Below are 25,702 nucleotides of genomic sequence, written 5' to 3'. Positions count from 1 at the left end.
AGGCTGGTCTCGAACTCATAGAGATCCACCTGCCTCTGCCTCCCGAGTACTGGGATTAAAGGCGTGCGCCACCACCGCCCAGCATGAGCTCAGTTTTTATACAGATCCTTGAATGTATGGTTTGTAGTATGTCACTACTCATTGCTCATTTTATGGAGTTTTTGGTCACCTAAGGATAACCCTAACCTCTGAAAGTAGCTTGCTCCAATACAGAGAGAACCAAGAGGTGAGTGTACAGCCACCACCACCCCACACACACTTTCTAGGCCCTCCATAATGAGGCAAAACCATGAACCTCTACCCTGACTGGCTCAGTTTCTCTAGCAAATCTGCAGAAGAGTTTCCTGCAGGTAGGCTGGCACAATACCCACTCCCATCCACTGGACGCCCACAAGCAACAAACACCATCCTGCAAACAAATTCACTGCAACTTCAGTGGAACTCAGAAATACAGCTTGCTACAATACTGAGAAGACAAAGTTGTGAGTGACCAGGACCCCAGCAGAGGTCCTCACTAACCTGATGCAGGTTATCTAAAAAGCCTGCAGGAGAGGTTCTGCTGAGAGGACCCAGAGACGAACTCTAGCTGTGAGAGCAACCCAGGAGAACAGAGCAAGAGAGCAGGCTAAAGGAGACCTCAGTGGCTCCCTGAGACACAGAGCAGACCAAGAACAGTTCCCAAAAACTCAGACAGCCACTGTAAGAATGGGACCAAGATGCAAAGACAATGTCAGCATGAACTGAAGGAAGAGATGGGTAGGCTCCAATGCAAGAATTTATCCAACAACCTAATAATCCATATGGTAACATCAAAACCCAGTGATCACAGATCAGGCAGATTTGATCATCATAAACAAGTAAAAGCAGAAGAAAATGATTTTAGGGCTGGAGAGACGGCTCAGTGGTTAAGAGCATTGCATGCTCTTCCAAAGGTCCTGAGTTCAATTCCTGACAACCACATGGTGGCTCACAACCATATGTAATGAGATCTGATGCCCTCTTCTGGCCTATAGACATACACACAGACAGAATATTGTATGCATAATAAATATTTTAAAAAAAAGAAAATGATTTTAAACATAACTTCATGAAGAGGGTAGAGACCTTTAAAATGAAATGAAAAACTCCCTTAAAAAAGAGAGAAAAAAACAGAAAATTGGATGAAATAAATAAATCCCTCAAAGAAACTCAAGAAATATTTTTGAATATTTTTATCTGTATGAATTAATTTTACAATTTTGTTCAATTTTAAAGAGAAATTATATATATATATTTTTTTTTTTTTTGGTTTTTCGAGACAGGGTTTCTCTGTGGTTTTGGAGCCTGTCCTGGAACTAGCTCTTGTAGACCAGGCTGGTCTCAAACTCACAGAGATCCACCTGCCTCTGCCTCCCGAGTGCTGGGATTAAAGGCGTGCGCCACCACCGCCCGGCGAGAAATTATATCTTAAGGTTTTATCACCATGTTTACAATATTGTTGTTCCCCTTCATTAAGGCTTGTTTTGCATCTTTGAAGACAATAGATAACAGCCTTTATTACATGGTTCACATTTAAAGAATCTTTTTTTCTGTATGAGAATTTTCACATATTTGAAGAGAACTGAAAAATCTCAGAGCTTTACCACCCTTGTTGCATTCATAAAGTTTCTTATATTGTGAGTGATACTACATTTGGTAAGTGAACTATGACAAACAGAAGTACTTACATAGTCCTAGTACTCATGATGCTTTTCTGAAATGTGAGCTTGCTTATATATTAACAATGAGGCTAGAAAACCAATTACTTATATACTTGTACATCAAATTCAACAAGTATATTCAACATGGGGACTGCTACATATCTTCTAATTTTTCTGAGAAAAAGGTATGTTGTATATTTTCACATCCCTATGCTCATGTGGCTTGTATCCAGAGTAACATATGATATACCTAATAAAGGAAAAGTAACAAATATAAGGTTTACACATTGAGTTCACACAGTTTGACTTTCTATCTTCATAGACTTGTGGTATCTGGATTAAGGCCTCTCCACAACAGCTGACCCTTGACTGTTGACTTTAACTGCCCTCTCACTAAACTTTGCACAGTCTCAAGTATATGAGTTAAACTACCTATTCTAGAGTTTTAGAGATATACTTATCACCTTTTCAATGTGTATATATTTTATAATATGAACAGTATGAAATAAATGGATTGATAATTCTACATTATAGCTCTCATCATATTATGATTCAAATGGTAATATAGGTTAAGACAGTGTTTCCTTGTCTTCCTTCTTAAAAGAATGGCTTGCAAATGCAGTTCACTTCTCTGAAATTAAGGTATATGATTTTGTGAGAATTTAAAAATCATCAATGCACTTTAGTATTTACACTGTTGCTTTTGTTTAAAGCTTATAGGATACATTACAAATTCTTCAGAGGTACAATTCTATGAGCTTACACATGAAAATTACCTTTCATGTCTTCTAGAACTTTGACAATGTTCTTCAATATTATGGTCTTCCCAACTGTATCCTAAAATATAGTGCCAGAAAATGTATGTTATATACCGAAAGGTGTAAAAAAAAAATAGTTACCATTTGCAGTAAACCTTACAACCATGCCTGATTTATTCATCTCATTCTTCTTCTTTCTCAATCATATTATAAAAGAGCACCAGTATCCTTCAGTATCCTTTATATATGCAGGCTGCAAACACAAGGTGCAATTCAGACTAAAGGTGGTTCTCATTCTTTGCTCTTTTTTTGGTGTTTTAAAGACAGGGTTTATCTGCATAGCCCTAGAGACTGGACTGGTCTGAAATTAAGAAAATCCAACTGCACTTGAGTGCTGGGGTAAAAAGCGTGAACTGCCACCAAGCAGTTAATGGTGGATCTTAAAACCTTAAATGATATAGATTAAAGATGGGTCTTTAATCTCAAAACCTTAAAGAAAAGTCCCTCACAGGTGTACCAAACTCTTTAGGTTTTAGTTCTTTACAGAGTTACTGAGTTTGACTACCAAGAATAGCCATCACAACAGCCAAGATAGAAGAAATGAGAAAGATTTCTTACCTGCAGGAGGCACGAACAGTATGAGAGTTATTTCCAAAGCAATGTTTTTTTCTAAACAAAAGAAGAATGTAGATTGTACTTAGGGAGTGTGGACACATTCTGAGTGTATATATATATATATATATATGTGAATAATGGGTTGACCATGTTCCATTGGATGAACAATTTAGGAAACTCATTCCGGCCTAAAACTAATTCTCTCAAATGGAAGAGAATTAGTTTTTAATCAGCATGAGTTCTGCCTATTCCTAAGTATGCTCAGTTAACAAATCCACCTTTTTAAAAAATATATATTTATTATTTATTATGTATGCAGTGTTCTGCCTATATTCTGCCTGCAGGACAGAAGAAGGCACCAGATCTCATTACAGATGGTTGTGAGCCACCATGTGTTTGCTGGGAATTGAATTCAGGGCCTCTGGAAGAGCAGTCAGTGTTCTTAACTTCTGAGCCATCTCTCCAGCCCAACAAATCCACTTTTGAACATTATCACAATGTAAAACCAGAGGCATTTAGGGACATTCTTACCTCAAAGTCATGCAAGAACATTTAATTATAAAAAAAAATGATGGAAAGAAATGCCTCTGGCATGTGAATTATGTACCAAAAGATCTTAGATGAAAACCAAGGAAATGATGCTATGAAAATAGACTGCTTTGGAGCCTATGTGACCTGTCAGCCTTGATGATTTATCTGAAAGTTATCTGCACCGATGCCACAATTCTCACAAATACAAAAGTTAAAAGATAAAAGATATTACATCACTTTAAATCTCTTCATTCCATCCAATTGAACAATCCCTTCCAAATTCTTTCTTGTTAAGTATAGGTGAATATATATGCTGAAATATAAGAATAAGGCCTGCTGCATCCATTTTTGGTGATCATATATATATATATATATATATATATATATATATATATATATATATATATGTGAATAATGGGTTGACCATGTTCCATTGGATGAACAATTTAGGAAACTCATTCCGGCCTAAAACTAATTCTCTCAAATGGAAGAGAATTAGTTTTTAATCAGCATCAGGTGTACGACCATGACCTTAACCCTAACCCAAACCCTAATCCCCTAACCCCTAATCCTAACCCTAACCTTCTTCCAGTTACAAATGTTCCCAATAACCAGCAATTCCTTAGTCCTAGCAATTTCCAGGGCTGGAATTCTTTTCCTCCATAAATATCAGATGAGAGTTTTCACACACACACACACACACACACACACACACACACACAGAGAGAGAGAGAGAGAGAGAGAGAGAGAGAGAGAGAGAGAGAGAGATCTGTGGCTGTCAGCTCAAAGGTGGGAGTGTCTAGTGCACATCCTGTGTACTCCTTAATGAAGAAAGTTAGTTAAGAAAGGAATTAAATCATCAGGGAGTTCTAGAGGGGAAGGTTAGTGTGTTATACTACATTTTTAGTGGTTAGTAAAGAAATAAAAAGTTTATTTTCAGTAAAATTATGAATAGGGCATGGATTGTTTACATGAGTGTGGCTTCTTTTCTTCCAGCATGCATAGAATTGGGTAACCAAGCAACCTACATAAACAGTCAGAGAGAAATCATGGCTCTTGATCTGATTAACACATTCACCAGAAGCTGTAATTTCTATGGGATTAGGACTGGAGTTGAAGAAACAAAGAGGAGACCAAGGTTTCTAAATTGTCAGTCTCAGGGTATATTGTTATCAGCTGTTCTGGTTGTGGGATAAAACCAGAGCAGCAGCTTGGGCAGTAGTAATTCTGTGGCCTTGGATATCTGTGAATATCTTAAATGGAGTGCTCTTGCCTTGATCTTAAACACTGACCAAATACCTGTGAAAAAGATAATTGCAGGAAGGCAAATCTCTGTGTTTACCTGGGAGAGAGGAACAAAGATCTGCAGTGGGAAACTTTTCACACATAACCCAAAGGCATAGGAAAAAGTTCTGAACTGTGGGAATTAATTCCAAAATATGTAACAAAAAGGGTGTTGGCTACAGCAAAAATCTACAGCAAAGACAGACACTTATTGACAAAGCAATAAGGCTTAAAAGCCTTGTCATTTTGTTTAAATACCTTTACATAAGCCCCTGAGTTTGATAAGCTGCTCATGAAAAGATGGCTGAGCAATTACTGTATAATGCTGCAGCTTGTAGCAGTTTGCCTTTTAAATGTCAGTAGATCTACTGAGTAACCTTCTGGATCTCATGAATCAGGCTTAGCAGTAACCACCTTTACTCATGAAAACTACTCACTGGCATTCATTTGTGGTTCTGAAAAAGTGTTATGAACAAGTGTTTGATCCTCAAAATAAAGTAACACATTCCACACACACACACAAAAGAAAAACAAAAGGGATAACAATATATCATCTTCATTTATAAGCAGGATTTATTGTTCAATTTCTGCTGTTTTCCATTATCCTTTGATGAAAAAATGTTTACAATATGAAGAGAACAATATTTTATAATTTTGTAATTTTTTTGGTAATGTTTCAACTAATCTTATTTGAGCATCAATGAGACAATTATGTCGGAACTGTCTGTGTTGTGCAAGGCTGTGACCTCATCTTGATCAAATTAAGATGGGCAAAAGTAGATTCCACAAAGTTGTCTTCTGGTCTCCACATATCTGCCATGGACTAAAAACCCACAGACACATTACATACATATACAACAATTTAAAAAAAAAATAACTCTCATTGCCATTACATCATCTGGCATCTCTGGAAGATGATGTACCAAATGGATAACTGATGAAGAAATGAAGATTCATGGAATTTAAATAATATATACATTTCCATACCATGTCATTATATTATGAAACATACAGTTGATTTCTGATTATCATTCACTATTATATCTCTTCCAGATAGATGAAAGTGCTTTTTGGATTTACTCATGAGGTATTTAATGTTTTTTTATATTCTCTATTAAGTATTTTAACATTAACATTGTTAAAACATTTTGACAAAACAGCAAACTTTGGGAGTACATCATCTATCCTTAGTCTTGTACTTAGGAGACTGATACATGAGGATTATGATTTGAAATGTATCCCTGACTAATTGCTGACATCAAGCCAGACTGGATAACAAACAACATTTAAAGGGAATTTGTGAAAAAATAAAACCAGGAACAAATTCTCACCACCCATTCATAAACACCCTTACTTGAATATGATCACACACTGCTGATATTTAAATAAAAAGGATCATTTAGATAATGGCCATACCATGCCATACATTGCAGCATGAAAATACCTCTCACCAAGTGAAAGCATAATAGAAGATGAACAAAAGCCACAGAAGAAACATAAGAACCACAAAGGAAATTTTGTGGTGATATCTTATTTGTACAAATAAAGCATGCCCAATGATCAGAGGGCGGAGCTAACCATTAACTAACCATTGAGGTATGGAGGTCTGCACAGACAGACAGGAAGTGATATGCTTGGCCGAGAGAGGAAGTGATGAGACAGGAGAAGACAGGAGCTCAGTCTCTTTTCAGCTGGGAGTTGAGTAGATAAAGTAGCTGTGGTTTGCTCCTTCATCTCTCTGATCTCTAGGCATTTTTTCCTTTTATCTTATCCTGGGCCTTTATTACTAATGCCTATTAGAACTTGTGCTACAAAATTCATTAAATGGATTTGTTACACATATAGTACACTTTTATATCTACCTCCCATATTGCAAAATAGAAGCCACAATGTGATCCTCACATAAGTCTTTACTGAACTTGATTAATTATTTACTTCAAGGTTACAATGAAAAAGAGATGAAACAAGTTTTTTTCCTTGAAATTAAGACAACTGTGATGTCAAAAGTCTTTACAAATTTGTTTACATGAATAAGGTTTTTCTCTTGTATGAATTCCTCCCTATTTACTGATATCAAGATGATAGAAAGAAAGCTTTAAAATATTTACAGAGCTAGAGACATCATCAAGCCCTTAATGCAAGTTCATTCCCAGGACCAAGGTCAGGTTTTGACAACTTTCAATAATTCCTGCTACAAGAAGCTCCAAAGGTCTAACCTACTTGGGAACCAGAACACACAAGCACATACCCACATAAAGACACAGTGGCATGACATAATTAAATTAAAACAAATCCTGAAACTCATTTTCACTTATGTTTTTCTATTGTAATTCCTGTAATACAGGTGTTGAGACATCTAAAGGTTTACAGAGTTTTTCTCCATTACGAATTGGATCATGTAACAGAAAGCAAACATATTGGCTTGAAGTCAGTGAAATCAATCATTCTCAATCTGTGGTATCATATGGGAAGATTTAGGAAAAGCTGCCCTCCTGGAAGAAATATGTCACTGGGGTTGGCCTTTACATCTGCACGCCATTTCCAGTTTATCCTTTCTGCTTCATGCTGCAGGTTGATGTGAATTTTTTGCTTCTTATTTTAACTGCCATGTTTGACACTTGTTTCCAGGTCACTTTCACAGTGGTCCTGTATTTCTCTGGAACCAAGGGCCAAATTAAACCCTGACATAAGTTCACTTAAACATGTTGCTTTATCAAAGCAACAGAAAAGGCACTAATACACGTCCATGTATTCATTATACATGGACCTAGATTCATTATCTCATATAATTGAAGAGAAGTATGAAATCTAAAAAAGGTTACCTTATCATTTAAATTCATAGGCCTATTGTCCATGTGAGTTTGTAGGTGTAAACAAAATAAAGAGGGACATTATAATGCTTGAACAGTTCCAAGGGTCAAACCTTGGGAACCAGAATGAACACAAACATACCCACACAAAGAAACAGTGACATGGCATAATTAAAACTAAAACAAATCTTGAAACTTAAACATGTTGCTTTATCACAGCAACAGAAAAAGCACTAATACACATCCATGAAGTTTTATACCTAGATCATTATCTCATTTAATTGAAGAAACGTATTTAAATTCATAGGCCTTTTGTTCATGTGAGTTTACAGATGTACACATTATAATGCTTGAACAGATTGTTGGCACATGTCACATTGGTTTCTCCATAATAAATACTCTTGTGTAATAGAAATTAAGTGTGGTTGTTAAAAATCTTACCAAATCATTTATATTCAGATTCCCTATGGTATGACTTTTTTTCATATCCTCAAGTCTAATGTTATATTCAAAGGCTTTAACAGACTAACAACAAACTAAAAGTTTTATTCTTGTATAAAGAACAAGAATCATGACTTACAGCCGGGCAATGGTGGCGCACGCCTTTAATCCCAGCACTCGGGAGGCAGAGGCAGGCGGATCTCTGTGAGTTCGAGACCAGCCTGGTCTACAGAGCTAGTTCCAGGACAGGCTGGCTCCAAAGCCACAGAGAAACCCTGTCTCGAAAAACCAAAAAAAAAAAAAAAAAAAGAATCATGACTTACAAAACTCTGCCACATTAACTACATTCAGATGATTTTTTTTTCTTATGATTTCAAAGATTACTCGTACATTCAAAGGCTTTATCACATTGATTATATTTGTAGGAGTTCTCTCCAGTATGTGTTTTTTTATGTATTTTAAGATTGCTGTGATATGCAAAGGCTTTCCCACATTGATTGCATTCATAGGGTTTCTCTCCAGTATGTGTTCTTTTATGCATTTGAAGAGTATTGTGTTGTGCAAAGGCTTTATGACACTGATTACATTCATAGGGTTTCTCTCCAGTATGTGTTCTTCCATGCATTTGAAGATGACTGTGATATGCAAAGGCTTTACCACACTGAGTACACTGATAGGGTTTCTCTCCAGTATGTATTCTTTTATGCATTTGAAGAGTACTGTGTTGTGCAAAAGCTTTACCACATTGATTACATTCATATGGTTTTTCTCCAGTATGTGTTCTTTCATGCATTTGGAGACCGTGTTGGGATATATAGGCTTTACCACATTGATTACATTCATAGGGTTTTTCTCCAGTGTGTGTTCTTTTATGCATTTGAAGAGTACTGTGATGAGCAAAGGCTCTACCACATTGATTACATTCATAAGGTTTCTCTCCAGTATGTGTTCTTTTATGCCTTTTAAGACCACTATGATGAGCAAAGGCTTTACCACATTGATTACATTCATATGGCTTCTCTCCAGTATGTGTTCTTTTATGCATTTGAAGAGTACTGTGATGAGCAAAGGATTTACCGCATTGATTACATTCATACGGTTTCTCTCCAGTATGCGTTCTTACATGCATTTGAAGAGCACTGTGCTGGGCAAAGGCTTTATCACATTGATTACATTCATAGGGTTTCTCTCCAGTATGTGTTCTTTCATGTATTTGAAGATGACTCTGATTTGCAAAGGTTTTACCACATTGATTACATTTGTAGGGTTTCTCTCCAGTATGTGTTCTTTTATGTATTGTAAGACAAATGTGATATGCAAAGGCTTTACCACACTGATTACATACATATGGTTTCTCTCCAGTATGTGTTTTTTCATGCCTTTGAAGATGACTGGGATATACAAAGGCTTTAGCACATTCGTTGCATTTATAGGGTTTCTCACCAGTATGTGTGCTTTTATGTATTTTAAGACCACTGTGATATACAAAGGCTTTACCACACTGATTGCATTGATAGGGTTTCTCTCTAGCATGTGTTCTTTCATGCATTTGAAGATGACTGGGATATACAAAGGCTTTCTGACATTTATTACATTCATACGGTTTCTCTCCAATATGTATTCTTTGATGCATTTGGAGAGTACATGCAAAGGCTTTACCACACGGATTACATGCATAGGGTTGCTCTCCTGTATAAGTTCCTTTATGTATTAGGAGACTACTTTGACATCCAAAGGCTTCACCATACTGAATACCTTCATAGTGGTTCTCTCCAGTATAAATTCTTTGATGCCTTTGAAGATTACGGTGATATGCAAAGGTTTTAACACATTGAGTATATTCAGGTTTCTCTCCAGAATGACTTCTTTTGTGCCTGCAAAGAAAATTGGCACATGTAAAAGCTTTACCACCTTCATAACACTGCTGAATCTTTATATTTGTATGAATCAATTTTACTATTTGGTCTAACTGTAAACAGTAATTAGAACTTAAGTTTTTATCATTGGTTTACACTAATGCTATTCTCTTTCATTGAGAGTTATTTTACACATTAAAGATGCCCGTTATGTTAAGAGTCTTTATTACCTGGCTCACATTTATGGCATCTTTTTCTCTATGAGATTTTTCACATATTTGATGAGAACTGGAAGAATTCAGACCTTTACCCCACTTATTCCATTGATAAATTTTCCTATATTGTGAGTCATACTACATTTGCAGAGTGAACCAGGACAAACAGAAGTATTTACACATTTCTAGTACTTATAGGGCTTTTCTGTATTATCAGTTTGTTGATGTATTACCAATGTAGATGGAAAACCAACTGCTTGTAAACAAACCCAATTCACATTCAACAAATTTATTAAACATGGAGACAACTACATATCTTCTAATTGTTCTCAGATGGAGAGAGGTACATTGCTCCTTTTCATATCCCTATATTCATATGGCTTGATTCCAGAGTGACATATAACATACCTATTAAAGAAAGAATAACAAAAGGTTTCCACATTGCATTCACACATTTGACTTTCTGTTTCACATAGACATATGGCATAGGGATTAAGGTTTCTCCACAACTCCCCCTAGCTTTTGACGCTAACTACCTACCCATCTAATTAAACTTAGCAAAGTCAGAACAACTATATGAATAACACTAGTTTTACTATGGCCTACTTGCTTATTAGAAGGCTTTCAACATATACTTATCAACTATTCAATGAGTATATCTTTTGTAATATGAGTGGCATGAAACTAAATGGATTGACTATTTTACAGCATGGATCTGATGGAGCAATGAATGATTCAAATGGTGATATCTGTTAAGGCATTGATTCCTTGTCTTCCTTCTTAAAAGTATGATTTACAGACATAATTCAATCACCTGCCATTGAAGTATATAGTTTTGGATAATTTAATAATCGTTAATGCATTTTAAGTTGTGAACATTTACACCACTGGCTTTTCTTGAAAACTTCCAGATACATTTAAAATATCTTCAGAGGCACATTTGCATCTACTTACACATTAAAATTACCTTTTATGTCTTTGAGAACTGTGACAATGTTCTTCAATATTATGATCTTCCCAGTTGTAGCCTAAAATACAGTGCCAGAAAATGTATGATATATTATTGGAAATTGTGTAAAATTTAAGTTACTATCTTCAGTGATCTTTAGAACCATGCCTGATTTATTAACCTCATTTTTCATCATTCTCAATAAAAAAAATACAGAAGAGTATCAACAGCAAAGAAACAGTTGTCTCTTTATTTCAATACATGAAGGAAAATTCACAGTATTACCTATAGCAGTGAGGTTCATATAAGTCTCCAGCATCACATCTTTGTAGAGATTCTTCTGGGAATGATCAAGCAAAGCCCACTCTTCCCGAGTGAAGTCGACATGGACATCATTATAGGTCACTGTATCCTAAAATATGTCGTACATGCATACAACAAAAAACATACTGACAACATTGTAAATGTATACTTCTTTGACAATATAGTCATATAATTCTGGTGTTTCCCACACTTTTTCTAGGACACAGACATGTAATATAATCATCAATTCACTTTAAAATGAAACTGAATAGGTTTACCTCTGTGATTTCTGAATGCTCTGAATGGGACATCACCTTGCAAGAAAAATACATACTAACGTAGAGAGACAAGCAAGCAGATCAACAGTATGGAGTACACATCAGAGAAATTGTATGAACAATTACTAACTATAAAAAATATGAGCAGGCTGGGTGTTTTGGCTCATGACTTTAATCCCAGAAATCAGAAGGCAGAGGCAGATATACCTGCCTCTGAAGTGAATGATAGCCTAGTCTATGCAAACAAATTCAGGACAGCAAGAAGTAACTATTAAGCATCTGTCTCCCTAAAAAAAAAATCAATCAAACAAACAAACAAAAAAGATTGAAAGAACTCAGAGTTTGTTTTATTGAAATTTCTACAAACAGTTATGCATTCACTCCAGATCTGTATTCATTTTCCAGAAACCTAAAGTGCTCTAGTTTAAACTGTAACTTTAATAAATCTTAATAAAAGGAACTGTGCATTTAAACAGTTACAAATAGACAGATGAAAATGTTTGCAACGTAAATGTTGATCACAAATAATCAACACAGGGCAGAAGAGATAGCTCAAAAGTTAAGAGCCCTTCCTGGTCTTGCATTTAAGTGTGTTCAATTGCCAGTACTTACAACTATCCATCAGTCCAAGCTCAGGGCCTCTTTTGACTACTGTGAAGACCAGGCACACATGTGGGGCATACCCATGTATACAGGCAAAAGAATCATATTTATTAAGGAAAAGAAAAACATAACAAGAAGGAAGAATACTACACACCTGTAATCCAGGCATTTATGAATACTTCCTGGATCATGAATACTGCCTTCCTAGGAAAGAGATTGATACTCTGCCAAATTTCAAAATCTAAGCTGGGGTAAAGTTCAGCAAAAGAGCATATGCTTGACATGTACAAAAACCTACACTCTAGGCCTATCACCCAAGAATATACATAAAAAACCCAGGAATGTTGGCCCACCTTTAATCCCAGCACTTGGGAGCAAGAGTCAAGGGAATCTCTGAGTTATAGGTTATCCTGATCTACAGAGCAACTTTCAGGACAGCCAGGGCTACTCAGACAAACATTGTTTTAAGAAATAAAAAATGAAAACAACAAAACTTAAAAAAAAACCACCTCAGGCTAGCAAAATGGCTTATCACTGAATAATAATTAGTTCAAATTTATCTTATGTGATTTAGTGATACCATCTATAATGGTGGTGAAGTCATGACAACTCAAGAAGGAAGCTGGCTGATTAGTTTCAACCACACACCATTTAGAAACAAAGAACAAGAAATGAGTTGAGACTATAGACATTCCAATTCCATTCCAATGAGGAATTTCATCCAGGAAAGTTCCTCCTACTAAAGATTCCACAAGCACCCCAAAGAAAACCACCAAAGAGAGGCACATGCTCAACTGCATCATCCTATCTGGGAGCTTTTCTTGATTCAGTCAACAAGATTCTGACCCAGGTCACCATAGGCTCAGGGTCATCCATGAAGAAAATGTATTTAGTCATGTCAATGATCCTCATAGTCTGCAACAGCCCCTACAATGTTCAAATGTCCAAAGTCTCTTTTGATACTCAAGACAATCTCTTGACTGTGTCATCTTGTAAAATCATAAAACAAACTAAATCTTTCCAAAATACAATGGCACAGAATACCCATTCCCATTCCAAAGGAGAGGAATTGAAACATAGTGAGGGAAGATTGGACCAAGGCAAGATTGAAACCCAGAAGGGCAACATTCAAATCCAGTAGCTTTGTGTCAGACACATGGGGTTTCAGTTTCAAAGGGCTTAGATGGCTGTATCACCACAACTTCCCATACATCTCACTCTTTGGTTACATTCACTCCATATATGCAGCTCTCCATGGAAGATGTCTCATAGCTTAAGTATCTCAACATCGTATGTTCTCAAAATACAGCCCAGGCTTCATCCTCACAGCATCATTCAATGAAATCTGTTTCTTCACTGGAGCTCTGATTCCACCAAACACAAATGCCTACAACAGTGCTGAACAGAAATCACAGACTAAGAACGAATGCCCCTAACTTTTACGTATTTCTTGTTTCCAGAAACAGTACAACATTGATGACTCACCCAAATTTCGCTGCTAAGTGGTGATGAACCCTACCATGATTGGTCCAGAGTTGGAGCAGGCATTGTATGAAGTTGCTTTCTGGAACTAGAAGTCACTTTGCCTAAACCTTCCGTTAACCAATGGCACAGAAAGATGAATTATTATCCTTTGGGTACTTTGCAAAGCTTCTAATGAAGAGCAAGGGCCTTCTCTTTAATGGTGACAAGCTTCCTAAAAATTCCGATTTCTGTTCAGCACTTGACTGCCATCTGAAACTACATACTGCTGTTTTTGTCTATAACCCACAGACATTTTTCTTTATTTTATTTTACATACCAACAGTTTCCCCTCCCTCCTCTCCTCCTGTTCCCACCACCATCTCCCTTCTACTCCCTACCCATCCACTCCACCTCCATCTCCATTCAGATGGGGTAAGGTCTCCCTCGGGAATCAACAAAGCATGGCAGACCAAGTTGAGGCAGGACCAAGCTCCTCACTGCTGCATCAAGGCTGAACAAGGCATCCCACCATAAGGAATAGGTTCCAAAGAGCCAGCTCATACCTCAGGGATAGGTTCTGGTCCCACTGCTAGGGTTCCCACAAAAGACAATAAGGTAGTCACGAATCTTATTGCAGGGGAAGGCAGTTCACGCACCCTTTCCACTATTGCTAGGAGTCTTCGCTGGGGTCATCCTTGTGGGTTCCTGGGAGACTTCCCTGGCACCAGCTTTCACCCTAGCCCTATAATGTCCCACTCTTTCACGCTATCTCTTTCATTACCCTCCCACTCCGTCCTGCCCCCAACTCAACCATCCTGACCCCTGATTTTCCCGTTCCCCATCCCATTCCAAATACTCATCCCCACCCCCCATTTACCCAGTACATGTCATCTATTTCCTCTTTCCAGGGAGATCCATGCATTCCTCTTAGGGTCCTGCTATAGACCTAAACAGCTAAAATTAACCAATGGTAGTAAAACATATTCACAGCATACAGAGGGAAATCCCACATCATACACAAATCTGTCAATGTAATCCATCATATAAACAAACTGAAAGAAAAAAGCCTGCATGATCATCACATTAGATGATTTTAAAAAGCCTTTTAGACATGTAATAACAGTCATGAACCCTGCTATAACCAAGACATTACCAGAACCCAGTGATATCATTCACTCCAGAAAACCAGACACAGTCCCAGAACTACTGGTCAGTATATAAGTGGAAACCAAGAGCAATGATCTGCTCTGTACATGTGGAAAGATCACCTTGATCAGTACTGTGGCTAGAGCATCTCCCCCAGGATCCTGACCCTTTAATAAGAGACTTCTGTTAGAGACTTCAGCTAAGATACTTCGCACAGGTGAGCAGCCTTGGTAAGATAGGCTTAGGACCATGGTTGGGAATTCAGAGTGTGAATCTTGTATAATGAACAACAGCATAATAAAATACAACTTTTGTTATACTAACTATGCATATCTATCTTCTTGCTCACAAGAGGTAGGATCACTTTCCTATGATGGATGATTAGATGTAAGTCTGCATCAGAGTGAGGAAAGGAAAACTTTTCCAAACCAAACACAAGATGACAGATTTTTAAAGAAACAATGTACTGATTTATATTATACAGCAAAAGCAACTTGTTTTGCTATAATTGCACTATAAGTCACAAGTACTTTTTTTTTAATTTTTATGGTTTATTTAACTTTATTTTATGTGCATTGGTGTGAAGGTGTCAGATCCCCTGGAACTGGATTTTCAGACAGTTGTGAGCCGCCATGTGGGTGCTGGGAATTGAACCCGGGTCCTTGAGAAGAGCAGTCAGTGCTCTTAACCGCTGAGCCATCTCTCCAGCCCCCGCAAGTACTTTTAAAAGCAAATTTATCCCCAATTTTTATGTGTATGTTTGTATGTTCAAGAAAACATCTTCCATTTATGTACAGGTAACAGTCCAGAAAAGAGGCTATCAGATCCTCTAACCTAGAGTAGCAGGTTATGAGCCTCCTGATTTGGGTGCTGGGATCTGAACTCAGGTCATCCCCAAAAATTTGTGTTGAGTGACCTACCAAGCCCCATAGTACATTTTATCCAATTATCTAAAAGTCTTTCACAGATATACAACTACAACAAAACCTAAATGAATGATCCTTGGGAACATGATTCATCAATATTAAGATGTTGTTTATGGTTAATTTGTAACATGAATCAAATACAATCCAAAGACAATGCCCAACAATTTGTAACAGGAAAGCTGATTGCAAAGCTACATGCACAATGGAAACACTAAGAATGCTCAATGGGATTACGAGAAACAGTACACATGTTGACATAATGTGACTTTTATACTTATCACAAAAGATACAACAACAAACAATGTGCACAATATTTGTGAATGAATAAGGATGATGGAGAGAAAAAAGGCAAGAACAAAAGCAGAAAAATAAGGTCAACTTTTCATCAAAAGAACAAAAGAAATTCAGCCAGGAAAACTGATTTTGACCAACATTACGCAGCTGACTATGATTCTATATGCATAGAAATTAAATAAACATAGATTTTACAAGCCCCACAAAATTATCTCAAAGTGACCCTTAAACTGTTAACTTTCTGACTGACCATCCAGCTACTGATATTTCTTCCAGAGATGTTCCATGCTCTAGAGCTATCTGCAAATGGAGGTGATTTCCTCTAGAGCCTACTAAGGCTCTACAGTCTCTCATGCCCCATTGGGGTTCAGGCAAACCCAGCCCCAATGATGCCCAATCAAAAAAAAAAAAAAACAATGTAGAAGAATAAACTAATGTCTGCTTCCTGCTGCATGGAGTATGGTAAAAGATGTAACATCTGTGCTATTCAGCTGTCCAACACCATACAAACCTAAGATACCGTTACAGCTCAGAAACTCCTTTTGTGCCCTAGAACTGAACTTTACTGAATCACACCATGGTGGCTAGCAGTAGCAGAAAATTGAAAACATTCTAATCATGTACTGCTGAAGAATAGTGCCCATCACTTCCTTTCTACCAGTTTCTAAACCATCTGTAACACTTGTAAGACAAACCTGAAAGTGGAATGTAACATTCAGAACTTATAGAAATTAGGCCTTCAGTTTTCCAAACTGTCTTCCACTGCACAACAGGAGTAAGGCCTATATGTGCACACTGGACAATGATATTACCAGGCATCACAGTCTCCGATGTTAGGGTGGCAGAGCCTCCCCATCCCCAAGGAATCCACACTCAACAGAGCTCACAGGCCAAGGACCACTGCCCAGGTCACCACACAGATCAAAAGAACCTCAGTCTGGCTCATGGTCCATCCCAGTCCAAGCAGCTCTGACCACTCAGCCAACCTGTTATTCCTGGTCTGGGGACAGTGGCTCCCCATTCACCATGGCATAGTTTGTGGTCTTTCTTAAGGCTCCCTACAGCAGAACAAGAGGAGAATCCTGGAATAAACATGTAAGCTACCTCTCACTGGTGCCCCTGATTGCTAAGTCTTCCCAGAGTATCCAATTATCTTGGGCCACCAGTCTGAATTCAGGATATTAGCAGTTACCCTACTAAGTAAGCAGAGATCAAATAACTCAGACCTCGCAGGCCCTCCAAGCTATACCCTTCTATACTAAGGTCAGACAGGGCCCTAATCTGGGAAATTTGTAGTTTAATAAAATCCTCCATTCTCCCAGGGTACTTCTGGTTCCTCTCCCAAGGCATAGGGTCCTATGTGTGTACACATTCCATTACACACTCAATGCCCAGTATAGCCAACCCTTTGCTTTATAACTGGGAAGTTCTGCAGCCAAACACAGGTCACATTCAAACAGTAACTGTTGCTAAACAAAAAGAGGCCATGGATTAGAACACAATGAAGGGTCGATGGGAGGGCGTTGAGGCAGGAAAGAGATTGTGGAAATAATGTAATTATAATTCTGAACACTATTTGGAAAAGTTGGAACAGGATTCATGTCCACATGCTACAGAGACTAGGGATTGTATTAGAGCACACCAAGTACTACACTGGCCATTTCTCTCAGGGTATACATCTTAAGCCCGGAAAACACAGTCATGGCAGGGCCACACCATTTTATTGACTTTTTCTATTTAGGTTGAACTGGTGTAGCTACAGTAATTGGTTTCATGGTAAGTTCAGTTTTTTATCCAGATTCTTGATTGGCTTGTCTGTGGACCCAAGAAATGGCCAGTCAGAATATATATTGAGCATCTACAATTTATTGCCTCACTGCTCATTGCTAATGTCAACTACTGTCACAGCAGGAAAGTTTTCACCCTACTTCTGGCCCACCCCTTTCTGTGTTGTGACTGCACCTGCTTTACAGTTGGCCAGTGAACTCAGTTCTTACACAGGTCCCACTTCATTTGTAAATTCACAATAAAATCTAGAGAAGCTGAGGGATACTGATCTATTTTTCCTTCCCACAGACCAGCCAAGACCCAGCCTGAAAGGAGTTTCAGGACTGTCTTCCCAGCACTGAGCAGCAGAGGCAGGATTAGGTATTCAAAGCAATTCTCAATAATATAGCATGAGCCAAGCCTGAGCTACGGGAGACACTGATCTAAACCAGTGGTCCTCAACCTTCCTAATGCTGTGACTCTTTAATACAGTTTCTTGTTATGTGGTGACCCCCAACTATACAATTACTTTTACTCCTACTTCATAAGTATAATTTTGCTATTATGAATTGTAACATAAATATCTGTGTTTTCTGATGGTCTTAGGTGTGACAGGGTCATCTGAGCCCCCAAAAGGAGCCATGCCCCCCCAGGTTCAGAACCACTGATCTAAACTGATGATAGATAGATAGATAGATAGATAGATAGATAGATAGATAGATAGATAGATAGTAGATAGAAAAAATGGAATGAAATTTTTAAACTGGAAATGTTGAAAAATAGAAACAAATAGAGATAAGAGAAGTAATGCATTTACAGAAAATGAAATTTTAAAATGATACCAATAATTGACTTTTTAAAATGATAAAAATAATTGGAAGAACACTTAGCTATATTGGCTTTGAAACAGAGTAGGCACTTCCTTGGTAGGGAGAATGCCACTAGTAAGAGGCTGTACGACTTTGTTGCATGTAAAATGTTAGCCACTGAGTGCTGTAAGCTGACACATGGAGTTACAGACAATAGCCTGTGTCTCAAACCTATGAGTTGACTTAACTGTTTCAACCAGAATTGCACATATCTGCATAGGAGAGTCCGTTAATTGGAAACTAGATACTTAGTAGTTCAAGCTATTTTCCCTAAACTGTACACCTACCAATTCTGTCTTCATTCAACATGCAAGGAATTGATACATGCTGGGAAATCACACAGAAAGTCACTCACCCTACCCCATCAGGTCCTTCTTTGTAATGGATACCCCTGCAGCTTACTGGCTTAAATTTTAGTCTGTGATCTAGCTATTGTACAGTCTGTTCCCCTCTGCAGTGTACACAGGGCACTGTTCCTCCTCTTCTGGTCTGAAGGAAGAAGCCATGCTCCACACACAAATCCTTTCCCTGTTCTGTAATGGACAGTCCACTATGTGACTCAAACTGGTAATTTCAGAACTCTGTGGTGCTACAGAGCTGTAATCCAAGAATTTAGGGTGTTCAGTCAGGAGGAGAGCAAGGGCAATGCCCTGTGGGGCTACAGACAGGGTTCAAGACCACCTCAATCAACATAGAAGACCTTGGCTCAAGACTACTTTTCAAAAAGGCTTGAAATGCAGCTGTTGTAGAATTAACATACCTTAATGCCACGCCAGGACTTAATGTTGGTTGTGACCCTGTAATGGCCCCTTGAGCAGCGTGTTAGAGGCCTTTGATGGGAAGGTGGGCCTTTTGGCTGGTTGCAAATCAGGGCTGTCTCATTTGTTATGGGAATGTAGCCTAATGGTGAACGAACATTTACATCTTATCATACTAATCTCTAATAGGTATGGTTAGCATACTATTTATCTTTGGGATATTTGGGATGCAGCCCTCCCTTACCTAAATTCTGCTTTGTATGACTTTATGTCTCCTAAACATTGGTAAATCCTTATACCATCAATTCTATAACCATCAATTCTACTCTTCTACATCACCATTTAACAGTAAACACTACTCTACACAGGAGATACCTTTTACAAGCTCCACAAAATTAACTCCAGACGGATCCTAAACCTAAATGTTAAATGTTAGAAGTGTAGAACTTCTGGAAGATACTAAAGAGACTAGGGATCTTCGAGTTTGGCAAATCTGGGGATGTCTCTCCACATGTGACAATATAAGCACTACAGGCGTTCCACAGTGATGTCAACAAGGATTTTCTAAGCACAGTTCCGCTACCAAAGCTCTGCGCTGACGCAGCCCGGGGAGCGAAATTATTAAGAGGCAGTCCCCACGGCCCAGGGAGTTGCAAGGAACACCCAGGACCACGTAAGACCAGGCAGAAACATGCTGAACACTGTGTCTGGCCACTATCTCCCACCCAGCCAGGAGAGGACCCACCACACCGGCTTCCCAGACTCAGCCGGCCGCTCCACCCAGTCTGGGGACAGCGGCCCCTCACCGAGACCAGACACACCTTCCCGCATGGGGGCAGCAAACCCTCGCTCACCAGGGCCAACCACTCCTCCCCATCTGTGGAGAGCAGCCCCTCGCTCACCATGGTGAAACTAGGGAGCTGACTCCACAACGGAGCTCTCTCCACAACGGAGCCCTCTCCACAACGGAGCCCAAGGTGTAGCACAATCGACAGCTTCCGACTTCCTCAGCAAGAGTTCAGCCAGAAGCCCAGCTCCCGGGAAGAACCCTCCCATCTGATTGGCAGGTCACCTGGAGGCTATGATTGGCTAGTGGGGCCTGAGTGACAGGATCACGTGAGCTGAAGGGACCCGGCTCAGTGGTTCCCAGCCCTGGCTTCCAATCTAAAGATTGCCCGGTGATTTGTTACTAAATTGTTAGAAATCTTTCATTCTGTGATTTGCTTAAACGTTTGAATTGCACTTGAAAGGATTATTTTTTAAAAAATCGATTTTAAAATTCAAATACATACCAGAGTTGGTTACTACGCCGTAAGAATGTCATTGTGTATAGTTTCATGTAGTCTGTGATACATACTCAGCTGAATTTTTTATTAAAATAAACCATGTCAAGATGAGAGAGAGAGACAGAGAGACAGAGACAGAGAGAGAGTTAGTTGCTGTTGAATTTGGCGCAAATCCCTACGCTGAGCCCGGTGTCACGCCGGAGGGGGGAGGCCTTCTTGTGCCCTCTTGCTGCTTGGCCGGTGGCCTCCAGTGGAGTGGAGCATACCAGATACTGAGCCTGTCTGGGCTGAGCAGGTTGGCGCAGGTCAAAGGGTTCACAGTGGCAGGGACATCGCGGGGTCTCTGCTCCAAGCCACAGGACGGCTGCATGGTCCTACAGGCCAGGCACCACATGGTGGATCTCCCTTGACTCTGGATCGTAGAACCACTGAACCGGCAAGGATGTCGGTGCGCACCTCAGGGCTGAGAACAGGCATGGATGAGACTAAACGTAGTGACTACACACCACCAACTGGGACACAGTCCCTTGGCACTCTCCACACCCCCACCATACCCAAACCTGTAGAATGGATGTCTGAGTGCCCAACTCCTGCCCTTCCCCACCTCCCCCCCCCCCAATCAACTTGCCCCACTGTGGTCCCCTAGTGTGCCCGCCCTCCCTCCAAGCCCGAGACCAAGGCAGGAGATATAAGGAAATGCTCCACACACAAATCTTTTTCCTGTTACTGTAATGGCATCTGTTCTAGCATTAGTCAGAGATGGATGCACACTGTATCAAAGAGATTGTTGTTTATTAATTACTTATGTATATGGAATGATTTCTTCCTGGGAAGAGATATTAATTCTAGATAGCTGTACCTCCAGCCATTAAGAAAATGTTTCTGAGACAAGCTCTCTTACGTTGGCTCAGGTGGCCTTGACCCCAGTGTGTTGCTTCCCAGGGCAATGACCTTGCCATCCTCTTGATTAAACAAACTAAATTCTTAAATTAAAGGCTGTACCATCACTAAGTTTTAAAATTCACCCTTTTTGGGAGGCAGAGGCAGGCGGATCTCTGTGAGTTCGAGACCAGCCTGGTCTACAAGAGCTAGTTCCAGGACAGGCTCCAAAGCCACAGAGAAACCCTGTCTCGAAAAACCAAAAATAAATAAATAAATAAATAAAAATAAAATTCACCCTTTGAGTCATGTAGTCAACTATCCATTGCAGTAACAGGTACGGAATTTACGTGTAAAACATGGCTTCTGTCTTCAGACCAGAATAGGAGAAATAATTTCTTGTGTGCACTGGAGGGATAAATAGGTTAAGAAATCAGCTGCTGTAGTTACCATTATTAAATAGGATCTGATTGTGGCAGAGATAGTGATATTGTAATTTCTCATCATGTATTAGTTCATGTCATGTGAATGAAGGCAGGCCAGATTGGTGTACAATTTGGGGGGCAGTTAGCTTGAGCCAATGAATACTGAATTTCCAAATAGGGGACTCTCCTTTTGCAGATATTTTCAGCCCTGTTCAGCACAGTTAAGTCATCTCAGAGAGTTAAGACACAGGTCATTGATGTAACTGTGTGTGTCAGGTTACAGATCTCAACAGCTAACATTGCACATATTGGACAAGGTCAAACGGTATTTTATTAATGCCAGTCCTCTACCAGGGAATAACCTGCTCTTTTTCAAAGCCAGGATATCTATGTGTTTTCAATTATATTTATCTTTTTAAAATGTCAATTATTAGTTTCAATTTTTTAAATTTGATTTTCATTAAATGCATCACTACTCTAATCTCTTATATGTTTTATTCTATGTAATTCCCAGTTATTAAGAAGTTTTTTCCATTTTTCTCAGGTGTGGTTGGTTGTTTATTTCTATTTAGAGCAGTTTCTTCTGTAGCTGTGGTTTTTCTCACACTATCTAATTTAGAATTGTTGAGAAATCTGATTTCAGTGGGATCGCTTTGAGTTTCTCTCCATTTAGTTTGATGATGATGGCTCTGTTGGCTTGCTATATATTGCCTTTATTATATGTAGGTATGTTCCTTGTATCCCCTGATATATCCAATACCTTTATCATGAAGAAATGCATTTCGTCAAAGCCTTTTTAAGCATCTAATGAGATGATCATGTGCTTTTTTATCCAGTTTGTTTATATGGTGGATTACATTGAAAGATTTTCGTATGTTGAACCATCCCTGCATCTCTAGCATGAAGCCAACTTGGTCATGGTGGATGATTTTTCTGATGTCTTCTTGGATTTGATTTGACAGTATTTTATTGAGTATTTTTGCATCAATGTTCATAAGTGAGATTTGGTCTGTAATTCTCTTTCTTTGGTTTGGGTATCAGGGTAATTGTAGCCTCATAAAAAGAGTTTGGCAATGTTTCTTCTGTTTCTATTGTGTGGAACAATTTGAGGAGCATTAGTATTATTTCTTTGAAAATTTTGTAACATTCTGTGCTGAAACCACATGATCCTGGGCTTTTTTCAGTTGGGAGACTTTTGATGACTGTTTCTGCTTCTTTAGCAGTTATAATTCTATTTAATTTGCTTATCTGGTCTTGATTTTAATTTTGGTAAGTGGTATTTATCCAGAAAATTGTCCAATTCCTTTAAGTTTTCCAATTTTGTGGAGTACAGGTTTTCGAAATATGACCTAATGACTCTCTGGATTTCCTCCATTTCTGTTGTTATTTCCCCCTTTTCATTTCTGATTTTGTTAATTTGGATATTCTGTCTATGCCTTTTGGTTAGTTTGGATAAAGGTTTGTCTAATTTGTTGATTTTTTTCGAAGAATCAACTCTCTATCTCATTCTTAGTATTGTTTTCTTTGTTTCTATTTTGTTGATTTCAGCTCTCAATTTGATTATTTCCTGCCATCTAGTCATTCTGGGTGAGTTTGCTTCTTTTTTTCTAGAGTTTTCAGATGTTCTGCTAACTCACTAGTGTGAGATTTTTAAAGCTTCTTTATGTAAGCAATTGGTGCTATAACCTTTCCTCTTAATACTGCTTTCATTGTGTCCCATAAATTTGGGTATATCATGTAGCCATTTTCACTAAATTTTAAGAACTGTTTAATTTCTTCCTTTATTTTTTTCTTTGCCCATTGATGATGAGCAATATTTAATTTCCATGTGTTTGTGGGCTTTATGAAAATAGTGTTGCTGTTGAATTCTAATTTTAAGTCATGGTAATCTGATGAGATACATGGGGCTATTCCAATTTTTTTGTATTTGTGAAGGTTTGCTTTGTTACCTAGTATGTAATCACTTTTTGAGAAGGTTCCATGAGTTGCTGAGAAGAAGGTATATTCCTTTATGTTTGGATGGAATGTTCTATAGATGTCTTTTAAGTCCATTTGAATCATAACATCTGTTAGTTCCCTTATTGCTCTGTTAATTTTCTGTCTGTCAGACCTGCCCAGTGGTGAGAGTGGGGTGTTGTAGTCTCCCACTATTAGTGTGTGGTGTTTAATGTGTGATTTAAGTTTTAGTAGTGTTCCTTTTACATATGAGGGTGCCCTTGTATTTAGGGTAGAGATTTCAGTATTAAGATTTTCTCCTGATGGATTTTTCCTGTGACTAATATGAAATGTCCTTCTTTGCCTCCTTTGATTGATTTTAGTTTGAAGTCTATTTTCTTAGATATTAGGATAGCTACATCAGCTTGTTTCTTAGGTCCATTTGACTGGGAATTTTTCCCAACCCTTTAGTCTGAGGCGATGTCTGTCTCTGAGGCTGAGGTTTATTTCTTGTATGCAGCAGAAGGATGGATTCTGTTTTCATATCCAATCTGTTAACCTGTGTCTTTTTATAGGTGAATTGAGTCCATTTATACTAAGGGATTTTAATGAGCAGTGTTCCTGTTATTTAAGTTTTCATTGTTGGTGATGTTATTGTGTATGTTTTCCCCTTCTTTGGGATTTGCTGCAGTGAGATCATCTATTATCTATGTTTTTGTGGATGTAATTTAAATTCCTTGGATTGGAGTTTTCCTTCTAGTACTTTGTACAGGGCTGGGTTTGTGGCAAGGTATTGGTTAAATCTGCTTCTGTCATGGAATATCTTGTTTTTTCCATCTATAGTGATTGAAAGTTTTGCTGGGTATAGTAGTCTGGGCTGAAATACTTGGTCTCTTAATGTCTGCATTAAGTTTGACCAGGACCTTCTGATTTTCATTGTTTCCATTGAGAAGACGGGTGTAATTCTGATAGGTCTGCCTTTATATGTTACTTGCCCTTTTTCTTTGCTGCTCTTTTCTCTCTTTATTCTTTATGTCTAGTTTTTTGATTATTATGTGGTAAAGGGACTTTTTTTTGATCCAGTCTAGCTGGTGTTCTGTAAGCTTCTTATATCTTCATATGCATAACTTTCTTTAGGTAGGAAAAGTTTTCTTCTATGATTTTGTTGAATATATTTTCTGTGCTTTTGAGTTGGACTTCTCTTTCTTCTATCCCTATTATTTTTAGGTTTGGTCTTTTCATGGTGTCCCATATTTCCTGGATATTTTATGTTATGCTTTTGCTAGATTTAATGTTTTCTTTGACCGATGAGTCTCTTTTCTCTACTGTATCTTCAGCGCTTGAGATTCTCTCTTCTCTTATATTCTGCTGTTTATGCTTGCACTTGTGGTTCCTGATCATTTTCTCATAATTTCCATTTTTATAATTCCCTTGGTTTATGTTTTCTGTATTGTCTCTATTTCAGTTTTAAATCATTTCTTTCATCTGTTTGATTGTTTTTTCTTGGTTTTCCTTAAGGGGTTTGTAGATGTCTTCCAATTTTTGTTTGTCTTTTCCTCCACTTCTTTGAGGTAATTTTTTATTTCCTCTTTAAGGGCTTCAAACATTTTCCCAAAGTTATTTTTTAGGTC

The 25,702-nt window shown here is 38.3% G+C and overlaps 1 protein-coding gene across 2 annotated transcripts; it reads right to left on the bottom strand.

Annotated features, from left to right (window-relative positions):
- Window positions 1–8,437: 8,437 nt before the first annotated feature.
- Window positions 8,438–20,562, bottom strand: LOC130886146 (zinc finger protein 431-like). Of its 2 annotated transcripts, none has more exons than XM_057788046.1 (4): window positions 20,449–20,562; window positions 11,424–11,550; window positions 11,157–11,217; window positions 8,438–9,992 (listed from the first exon to the last, which is right to left on the bottom strand). In XM_057788046.1, the coding sequence occupies exons 1-4, from the start codon at window positions 20,449–20,451 to the stop codon at window positions 8,492–8,494; spliced, it is 1,692 nt and encodes a 563-aa protein (XP_057644029.1). In that variant the 5' UTR covers window positions 20,452–20,562; the 3' UTR covers window positions 8,438–8,491. The 2 variants fall into 2 exon arrangements, with proteins under 2 accessions (XP_057644029.1, XP_057644028.1); XM_057788045.1 differs by having other exon boundaries at window positions 20,353–20,534.
- Between the last annotated feature and the right edge of the window lie 5,140 nt (window positions 20,563–25,702).

The sequence above is a fragment of the Chionomys nivalis genome, chromosome 13 (assembly GCF_950005125.1).
Source record: "Chionomys nivalis chromosome 13, mChiNiv1.1, whole genome shotgun sequence".
Lineage (NCBI taxonomy): Eukaryota > Metazoa > Chordata > Mammalia > Rodentia > Cricetidae > Chionomys > Chionomys nivalis.
Note: the sequence above shows the minus strand (reverse complement) of the source record. Positions and strands in the feature narration are given on the sequence as shown.